The 11222-nt window shown below is 26.6% G+C and overlaps 1 protein-coding gene across 1 annotated transcript; it reads right to left on the bottom strand.

Moving 5' to 3' along the window:
- Positions 1-541: 541 nt before the first annotated feature.
- Positions 542-10037, bottom strand: LOC145842106 (cytochrome P450 3A21-like). Its single transcript, XM_082949491.1, has 15 exons — positions 9949-10037; positions 9380-9494; positions 9266-9315; positions 8238-8334; positions 8099-8175; positions 7753-7887; positions 5687-5753; positions 5409-5496; positions 4777-4901; positions 4522-4591; positions 4061-4224; positions 3652-3740; positions 3118-3274; positions 2458-2598; positions 542-1421 (listed from the first exon to the last, which is right to left on the bottom strand). The coding sequence occupies exons 1-15, from the start codon at positions 10020-10022 to the stop codon at positions 1344-1346; spliced, it is 1527 nt and encodes a 508-aa protein (XP_082805617.1). The 5' UTR covers positions 10023-10037; the 3' UTR covers positions 542-1343.
- Between the last annotated feature and the right edge of the window lie 1185 nt (positions 10038-11222).

Genomic DNA, 11222 nt, shown 5'->3' with positions numbered 1-11222 from the left:
TGTTTAACTCAAGATAAAACAAAATGGTTAAAAGTTTACTAAAAAAAGTTTTACAGTTCTTATTTTATTAAAAGCTTGTAATAACATTTTTAATCATTCTTTTTACTGTAAAAGGATAGAATATTTTAACTGGTTAAAGACAATTGAAAAAAGTATTTACAATTTTTTAAAAACAGAACTTTTTTAAATTTACTAGTGAGTATATGTCCACTAAAAGTTTTAATTAACTCTAGTTATGTGTTTAAGTAAATTGAACACTACTAAAAGTTTTTGGCCAATAAGGTGTACTACTTATTGATAGAACCGATTTTTACTAGAGCTCTTATTTTGACTGAACTTAAGATTTCAAAAAAATTTTCTTTAAAAGATAATTTCTTCAAATAGTCACACTCGTTAGACAAAGCGTAATTCCTTGGTTCTTAAATCACTTTCAATTTCATAAAAAAACCTAGCAGAGTATTGACTAAAAAAGGGATTAAACAAGCTATAAAAGTGATATCTAAAAAAAATTTTGTTAGAAAAAAATTGATAAATTGTTGTTTTTAACAGTTTATTACAAAAGCAATTTTTCATATAACAAACAATGTAAAAGAAACGTTTTTAGGATACATATACATTTAAAAGCCATTATTAAAAAGCATGTTTTAAACAGAGTTCAGAACAAACTGTTTAAGTAAGTGTAAATTGCTCATAATAAACATAGTAAATTGTTTTTTGATAATGAAATTAAACAAATAGAGAAAATGCTAAAATTCTTTATGTCCATCGAAAAAAAAGACATCTTTTGATGCAGTATTATATTCATTTAGTTGATAGATAAATTCCTATCGGTGATTTTTTTTTCAAAAAGCTCAACTAACTACTTTTTATTGGTTGGAAAACACTTATTAAGCGAAATTAATACTGGTTGATACATAAAGCTATTTAAGACTTCTAAAAGTTGTAAATATATTGTATCGATTCAAAAATAACTTTTTAAGTGTGTATTGCAAATTAAATAAAGGTTTTGCACATAAACTTTAAATATTTACATATATATTGTTACTGAAACATCTATTTGCATCATAACTACAAAGTATTATAAAATTTGAGTTTTAATAACAACTACCTAATGTAGTTTAAAGAAAATGATCAAACAAAACTAAAATATATTGTATCAAAATTAATTTATATAAACCTCTTTTATATGACAATAAAAAAAGTATAAAATGAATAACTCATACATTATATCAAAAATATTTTTGTGCTGCCTCTAAGTAAGACTATCGAAATAACTACTTCACATACATCAGTATAAGAAAAGTGTATTTGATGTAAACTTATAGTATAAAGTAATGGTCCTTTTAAAGTTCTTCCAGTTTAAGCACAACCTCTTTTTTTGAAGTAACAGTCAATGTCAATGTCATTTCCAAAGGCTCTTCCTAAAAATAAAATCAAATTAAGTTAGAGGTTTACTGTTTTATTTCACACTTATTCCTACAATAATTATTATAGATGGATTTAAAAACTTTTTCAGTTTAAGAAATGTTTTAAACAGAAGTAAACTTGATGAAGTTCAGTTTTTTTTCAACCGGTTTTTAACAAACTAAAATTTTATTTTTTACATCTATTTTTACGTTTGCTATAACTGATTTTCTGTATTAAGTTTTTTTATTAAGCTTTCAACCTTACAATAGTTGCGATGTTATAGTAAAAGTAAATGCAATTCAAAAAATTCAGTTTTACACACTATCTTTATTAAATTATACAAGTTTAAACTTATAATGAAAGGCAGTAATTTATTTTAACAAATTTAAATTTATCGCATTAATAACCAATTAAGCAAAATTTATTTGTTATTTTTAAGAGAAGTATAGTAACTTAAATCTTCTTCTTTAGTTTATAGTACAAAGAAAATAGTAAAGAAAAAAGTATATAGAAACTGTGATTTTTTTGTATAAACTTTACGCGTAAAATTTAACTGTTTCTCTAACTCTTAATTCAACATTAAGTAAACTTTAGATATTTATTTAAAAATTAATTGAATCCTGTTAAGCTTTTAACTGGGAATACAACAAGAATAAAAAGTCTGATTTAATTTTTTTAATCTAGCTTTAAAAATCTTATTTTTAAAAATAAAACTCGATCCGATTAATTTTGTTCAGTATTTTTATTTAAAATAATTAAGTTCAACCTTTAAGTTTATTTAAATATACAAATTAATAAGATTATTAGTCCTTAAAAAAGTTAAAAATCAAACTGATGGAGTGAGGTGGCTTTTATATCTAAGTGAAAGTTAAAAACTCGACCTTTAGTATCAGATACTCGAAAACAAAAAATATATAACTTGACCGGATTGAGATCACAAGTTAAACTGAACACGTGAAAAAACATAAAAAATTGTCTACAAAACAAACTAGCTAAAACTTAAAAAAAATCAACAGTTAAAATAAAACACAACAGTGAAATCAAACTGACAGGGGTGAGATCGCAGGTGAGGATCTTGTACTTCATCAGCATGTGGCACATGACCAGCTTCATCTCCATCAACGCGAACCTCATCCCGATGCAGTTCCTCGGTCCTCCTCCGAACGGCTGGAACGCTCCTCCCACGTCCACCTTCGAAAAAAGCCGTTTTCGTCAAAAAAATATTGTCATTACTTTCATCATTTTTAAAGTTAACTAAAAAATATTAGTCTTTTTTTTTCTTATTGTAACATTTATTTAGAATAAAATCGGATTAAAATTTAGAAAAGGGTCTTTTAAAAATGTATCTTTGACACTTTTGTCAATTAACAACTACAAACTTTAACATTATCTTCATTATTTTAAAGGTGATTACAAAAATTTTAAGTTAAAATGCACGTTCTTTTTTCTTATTTGTCTTATTAAATGGAAAATTGTAGGTAAAAAATGTACCTTACTCGCTTTAGCTAGGTTTTATAGCAGTTGAAATCAAAACCAACACTACTTTTTTTTAAAACAAATACTCCAAGAATATAATTTTTACTACTGAAATCTTATAAATATTTTCCACCAAATTATCATTTCTATTTTGATTAAAACATACATTTTTGTATCTTAGTTAAAGTTTTTATTTTGATTAACAATTTTTCTAATCCTTTAAAAACATTGTACCTTGGACATGTCCTCAAACCTCTCGGGTCGGAACTCGTCGGGAGAATCCCAGTATTTCTCGGCGCGGGAAAGCCCCGCGACCGGGATGTGGATCCATGTGCCTTTGGGAATCGTTACCCCCTTGATTGTGACGTCATTGTCTGCGAAGCGAGAGTTTCTGAAAGAAAAAAATATTTTTTGTAAAACAAATTTGTTATTCAAAATAGACTTGGTTGATCTTAGGCTGATAATGATGATAAAAGCTAGAATTATATCATTAATTCTAAATTCCATCAAGTTTGTAATAAACTCGCTCTTGCGCTTGTTAGACAAGGTTAAATTAAAATATTTTAACTATAAAAAATGAAGTCATAAAAACTGTTTTAATTTTAAATAGTATATAAAATAATTATGATAATAAAAATAAAACATACTACGCAATAGTTTTAAGGTTACAAACATATAGTTTAAGTATATCACAGGTAAAAACTAATAAATACTCTATAATAATGGTTATATACTTTTTCATGAAAAATTAAACTGTCTTTAACTTACAGAGGAACAACTGGAAGGTATCTCAAAGATTCATTTATACATTGCATCAGGTAAGGAATATCATTAATCGTTTCGTAGGTTATTTTACCCTGAAAAATAGTAAAAAATTGAGCTAAAGTTAGCATGAATTATTTAAAACTAGAAAGGTTCGTTTTCTTAAAACAAACGTATTAAATTAGGCAAATTAGTAGTTGTTTTGATAAAAAACATGTCCTTTCCAGAAGACTTATACTTTTAGTCACAAATTTGTTATAAAAGCGTAAACTATTTTTACAACTATCAAAACAAATTTTTGACAAACTAATTGTCTTTTTAAAGCACTCAACTCACTGAAATCTGATATTTCATATCAAAAAGGTTACTACAAAAGCGAATTTTAGTCATTATTTTTCAACTAAACACAACTGACGTCGTGTCGGTCGACGGCCTCAAATATTTCCTCCCTCAACTTGTCTTGGACGTGCTGGTTGTTGGCCAGGTTGTAGGCGAGGAAGGTCAGTGATTGGGCGGTCGTCTCGTAGCCGGCAGATATCATTATCAGCGCGTTTCCCGTCACCTCTTTCTTCGTCATACCTTGAAGTAAAAATTGATTTGAATAACTTACAACCTAACTGTTTTTCAGCTTTAAAGTTTTGACATTTTTGTAAAGTTCGTGTTAAAGAGCAAAGTAGTTGAATTTTTAATTGTATTTAATGTATTGCTTTATTTCTGGAAAGTTTTTAATTTTTAAAGTCAGTTGATTTACTAGGTTTTTAGTTTGTATTGCACTTAATTAAAAATACTGTATAGTGTTTTTTTTTAAATCAATTCAAAAATAATTTTCTTATCTAATTCTTTAAAAAGCTATAATTTTGGAATATAAACTAATACCTCGTGTCGCAGTAGCAACTTCAGAGTCGGGAATTTGAACTTCCAGCATTTGTTGCATCAAATCAACTCTCTTTAAAAAACTAATATAATATTTTCATAAGACAAAAAAAAAAAGATAAATTTTAGCATTCACTTCTAACATTTATATTACAAGATTGTATTTTTAATATCAATATACAAATTTTACTTTGTACTTGAGATGCAGTCTTTATACTTTTTTTAAAGTTAATTTTACTAATATTCAAAAAGAAACACCTTTTCATCCTTGTTTCTTGTTTTCTGCACGGCGTTCGTCAAAGCCACCATGTGTTTGCGAAACTCGCGGGAAAATATGGAGTAGTCGAACCAGGCGAATACCGGCTCCAAAAAGCTGAACACCGCTGTTTTCAAAAAGGTGCTTGTTAAAATAAAACGTTTTGTGCTTCGTTCACGATTTGTATTTTAAACTGCTCTCGAAATAATCTAGAAAGTAGTTTTCTTTTAAACTGTTTAATTTTTATTCTAAGTTTTCATATTTTTTTTAAGTTTTGACACGAAAAAATAACTAAAATAAAAAAAGCATCAATTAAATTCATTGCTTTAAAATATAGTTACCAATTTAATTAAACTAATATAAACCATATAATAACAATTTTAGAAAATTTGGCTGTTGCATATGATGTATTCTGTCTTTTGTGCGAAATCGTCATGCTTCTAGTTTTAATGAAACAAGTATAGAATACACTATACACTAGCTCAAAAAATATATATAGTTAGAGTAGCTTCAATTAATGCGGTTATGCTTCAAAAGCAAATCCAAATTCTACTGTTAAATTACATCAAAAATTTTTAATGCTGTCAAAACACAGTCTGTACTGTAACAAAAAAATGTATATATATTTATTTACTTAAAATAGCAATGACTGGGTCCTTGAACGACTCGGGACTGATGGCTTCATTGAGCAACTTCACAGTTTTCGGCTCCTCTTCTCCTTCCTGTTAAAAATATACAACTTAATTATTTAAGGTAGAGTTATTCGCAAAAACAAAAGGTTTTCCTAAATAACTTTTGCAAAATTCTGGTATATTTTGGGTGAGAAAGTTGAGAAAAGGTTTTTGTTTAGTCAACTTTTTTAACATAGATCAGAAAAATATAATTTTGTTCACTTTATAATTGTTAACACACCTGCACGTGGAAGTTTGAGCTGAAAGCTGCAGACGATATCACGTCAAGTGCGTACCTCCCGAAATCCCTGTGTTAATTTTTCTTGTTCAAGTAAAACTGACAACTTTAATCTTTTAAGGTTGTGTTTAAATTAATTAAAACATCAGTTATGAATAAGTTATGTTTCTCATGCTAAGTTTAATAAAGTTGAAATGATTAAAGTATAAAACAGTCTAAAGTTTTTTTTAACTCTTTTTATGTTAAGTATTCTAAGCTTTAACTATAGAGTTCAGAACAAAAATAGGACACAGTAATAGGAGTAATACAGTACCTCTATACACTAATAGGAGGTTGATAATTGATAATTTTTTACTTTTGAGAAAAAAAATTACTAAGTTTGACCGCAGAGCGGAATCTGTAGTAAAATAATAATGGTAAAAATTACAAATAATTAAAAATTGGTTTGACTTAAGTTAATTTACAAAAAAAGTTATAAATAAATTAAGAATTATATTAATGCTAAATAACCTTTATTTCAAAAATTATCAAATTATAGTCCATAAACAAATACAATTAAACCATGGTATACAGTGGGGTATTGATATCTAATGGATTTAAAAAGACAAAACCTTTACAGAGTTAAAAATTATGGAGTAGTAGATTAATATTATTAAGGACATAGTTCTTATAATAAATTAATAATGTAATAATGTTTAAAATAAAACCAGGGAGTAAACACTAAAAAATTTATGAAAGCACTGTCTTCAATAGGCTTTGAAATTACAATTGACATTGGCAACACTAGCACAGAATTTCTTGACGTTTCCCTGGACCTATCCCTAAACACCTACAGTCCCTACCGAAAACCTAATTCCAAAACTAGCTACATCAACAACAATTCCAACCATCCTAAAAATACACGTAACAATATACCAAAAATGATTAAAAAAAGATTATGCAAACTATCTAAAAATGAAGGAGTTTTTAATAACATCAAAGGCTTATACCAAAATGCATTAAACGAAAGTCATTTTAAATATAATTTAACATACAAACAATTAGTACAAACATTAACAAAATTAGAAAAAGAAATTGCATTTATTACAACCCCACCTTTTGTAAATCTGTAGAGACCAAAATTGGCAGACTTTTCCTGGATTTAGTAGATAAACATTTTAACAAAGACAGCATCTACCACAAAATAGTTAACAGAAATTGTATAAAATTTCATACTGCTGCACACCAAATGTTATGGCCTTTATAAATTCACACAACAAAAACTCATGAAAAAAATTAGATAAAAACGATAAACTTTGCAATTTTAGATCGAAACCAAACTGCCCCGTTGAAAACAAGTGTTGCCTAAATAACGTCATATATCGAGCTCACATCCGTAAATGACCACAAAATTTACATCGGTTCAACCAAAAGAACATTTAAGTCTTTATTTACAATAAAAACATTACATTATTAATTTATTATAAGAACTACGTGCTTAATAATATTAATCTACTACTCCATAATTTTTAATTCTGTAAAGGTTTTGTCTTTTTAAATCCATTAGATATCAATACCCAACTGTGTACCATGGTTTAATTGTATTTGTTTAGGACAATAATTTAATAATTTTTAAATTAAAGGTTATTTAGCATCAATATAATTCTTAATTTATTTATTGTTTTAGTAAAAAAACTTAACTCAAACCATTTTTAAATTATTTGTCATTTTTACCATTATTATTTTACTACAGATTTACAATTTTAAAATCCGCTCTGCGGTGAAACTGAGTAATTGTTTTTTCTCAAAAGTAATAAATTATTATGTATTCTAAGCTGACTTATTTCGCTCTGTATGTCTTTTGTACATTTAAAATGCAAAAATTAACATAAAATAAACTTAAAACTTGAAAAGAAGAACGTGGAATTCTGCAAATTAAAACTTCTAACTAAATAACTACTAAAATAATAAGTTAAAATTTTTAAAACTTTCATTAAGTTAGAAACTTTAGATTAATATGTAAAAAATAAGATTATAAAAACAGTTTTGAATAACAAATGTAATAATAAAACGTTTAAACTCAAACTTACGTTCTCGCGTGAAAAATTCCGTCTTTGTTTTCTACAATATTTTGCATTTTTTTCATGAAAATTTCCGTGCAGTTCTCAGCTATGTATAGCATTTGCTTCAACTTGGAACTTGAAAAGGCTGGGCTTAATGTTTTTCTGGATAAAAACAATTAATAAAAATTTAACCGTATCTCAATTCTACATGAGTTGTTTTCAAAAAGTTTTTTTTTTCACACAGTTAATGGGTTACTTGTCAGAACTTTTAGGTGAAAAAGTTGAGTAAAATTTGAATTTTGAATAACTGATAGTTTAATTGCTACTAAAATGTTTACATAAGCAAAAGTATTAGTTAATAAATAAAACAAACCTGATTCTCTTCCACTGGTTTCCGCTGGCATTGACCAGGGAGTCATTCATTTCGCCGTTTATCTTCAGCATCCATTTCTGATGAAAATTAAAACCAATTATTTTTCAAACCGGCAAATTTTCAAGTATTAAAAGCTCACCTGCCGGTCCGGGAAGTTGTGGAACTCTTTCACGAACAACTCTTTCAAGATTTCCGTGTCCCAAATCGTTATGATGGGACTTAGGAATTGGTATCGCCTATAAAAGTTCAATAAAACTCTATTTAAAAAAATAAAGTTGTACAAAATCGGAGCAGAAATTAACACTTAACTAAAATTTTAAACTATCTTCACAACTTTTATTTTTCAAAAGAAGGTTAAAGATTATATACACTTTTAAAATTTACATGATAGTTTAAAAATATATTTGAATAAAAACTTAAACTAGTTTTAGTAACTTAAATATATTAAATAGTTCTATTGAAAATTTGAATGTAAGTAAAATGTGATAAAAAAATATTTGTAAATGGTTTCGACAGTTATTGATGACAATTTTCACTACTTTCAGTCGACTAATAGAAAATGTGAAAGGCAGAAAGTATTGTAATTTATTCTTATGAAATCTCATCAGAAGCTGTAGTCTTTTAAATAACGAACTTTATTTTCAAAAATATTATGTTACAATACTGTAAGCCTGCTTAAGGTTGATTATATGGGTAAATAAAAAGTAACTTAAAACAACTGAGAAACAAGAAAAAAATAACTTAAAATGATCTTAGAACAAGAAAAATAAAGAAAATTACTCAGAGACATTACAAGTCAGCTTTGAGTTTTTACCATCTAATTCTAATATTGTTACCCGCTTCAAAATTTATCCTTAAGTTAGTATTAGTAAAGTTTGTTAAACGGCATTTCTAAATTATTTCCTAAATTTTTTATTTCTTTGTCTATGTCTGACGTTTTGCTTGAAAATATAGTTTATCATTTAAAAATGAAGGTTTTTGCTACTAATTATCATTTTTAAACACTTTAGCAACATATTCCTTTTAAACAAGCTATACGCAACATACACCTATTTTTGCGGTGTCAACTATTTATCCTGTAAAAAGCTTTTTTAACCAAAACTTAGTCTTAAACTTCGTTTTGCTCTTTGACGACAAATAATTTAAAAACTTAAACAAAATTCCGACCCATAGATGTCGCCGTACTTCTTCCGCATGTTGAAGTCGTCCCTCAGTAGCTGAAATATCAACAGAGTTAATATATAAAGCAGGAACCTTTTTGTTAACAAAACCAACTCTCACCATTTCATCCGGGTCTTTCGCCAACTGCATCACGTACTTGAGCCCCAAAAACCCCGGGTCGTCGTGGGGAATACCCAGCCTCTTCAGCACCCCCAGCCTTCTTTTGAAGTAGATCCTGCAGAGTTTTCATTTGCGTAAATTTTTTGTTTACCAAGCAAAGAATAACTAAATTAATTCTTTTCAAAACTCTTGCTAAGAATTTGCATTTATTCTTTTTAAAGTAGCTACTTTATTTTGACGGATAAGTCTAATCTAAACTTTTTTAATATTTTGTTTATCTGTTAGTAAAACTTTTTTATGTTGTTTTTATGTAGTAACATTAGTAAATGAATTACTATAAAGTGATAACAACAATCCTTTTTGATATTTTCTTTTATGTTAAGATATTTTCTTTCAATTACTTTGATTCATAAATTTCTTAAAAAGACCTTTTAAAGTGATTGATTTGAGTTTTTAAACAGTTTTTTAATTTATCAAAGCTCAACTCGATTACTTGCGACAGTTTTAATTGAATAGATTTCTCTGTGTTTTGGCAAGCCTAAAAGTAAACAACCAAAGCAAATACAAACCATAATAGAAAGGTGACTGTCGCCAGAAGAATCCAAGTTTCTTTGTAAGAAGTAAATATGCTGCACCAGCTCATTTTTTATTTTAAGCTAAAAAAAGTTTATATACTTTATACATATTGTTAAAATATCGCACAAAAATTTAAGATTTTGACTTGATTTTTAAACAAAGTTAGTAAAATTTTTAATCTCTTATACTTTGTGAAAAAGTATAATCTAGTTTTATATTTAGAACTAAATTTGATGCAATCGAGCATTTACTTTCAAAACTATTTAAAAATATCGCAAAAAAAAAAATATTTTTTGAAAATAATAATATCGTTAACAATATAAAAAGCTGTTGTTGTATTATACTATAAAACTAGTTCAAACAAGACAACAAGGCTTAAATTTTAACTAAAACATGTTGAAAACTTAGTTCAATATCAAGTTATCAAATAAGACAGCAGCAAGTGTTTAAACAACAAGGAAAAGTTATTTACCGCAAAACGATTAAAAAAATCTGCTAACTATCATAACCTATCTTTGTTTTTGACAATCATACGTTCATTTTACCAGTTTAAAACCTTTTAGCTGCAACAGTTTTCAAATATAATTATAACTACAAAACGTTTTTCACTTTTTTAAAAGATCTTTCTGTGACTTATTTTTAGCCAATGAAAATAATAATAGAATATAAAAGTTAGTATATACTTTTAATTTGTTATTTCACAATAATGTAAATATAAGTTGTTATTGAAATCTTTAAAAAAGTTATTTTTTAAAATTTTACTTCATATTTGCAATTCAGTTATATTAAGTTTTAATTACTAAATATAAACGTTTTTTTTAGGTTTTAATTAGTAAACACTTCATTAAAACAATTTTAATAAGCTCTTTATTTCTGTAACATTGACGTTTTACTATTAAATTTTCTTAAAAAAAACGAGAAAGAAAATTTCTGAGAAAATAAAACTTATAACTTTGAGGCATTAAACATAGAGTTTTTAAAAGTGTTTGTGTTATCAAGTTTGAATGTGCTCTGCAAACTTGTTTTTATAAACTTTTACATCAAAATTAGTCAAAAACAAACAAATTCAAAGATTACTTAAGTGTATCTATCGTATTAATTAGACTAAGAAAGTTGCAATTCTTTTCTCTTTTATTTTATATAAACCAAAAATAAAATAAAAATGCTATCAAAAAATAACTTTACTTCTATAAAAACTTAAAGTTTTACTTTCTAAAATATATTTTCTACAACAAGAAAAAATAAACAAAAGTATAGTACATTTTCA

The sequence above is a fragment of the Thalia democratica genome, chromosome 8, assembly GCF_965202585.1.
Source record: "Thalia democratica chromosome 8, ktThaDemo2.hap1.1, whole genome shotgun sequence".
NCBI classification, from domain to species: domain Eukaryota; kingdom Metazoa; phylum Chordata; class Thaliacea; order Salpida; family Salpidae; genus Thalia; species Thalia democratica.
Note: the sequence above shows the minus strand (reverse complement) of the source record. Positions and strands in the feature narration are given on the sequence as shown.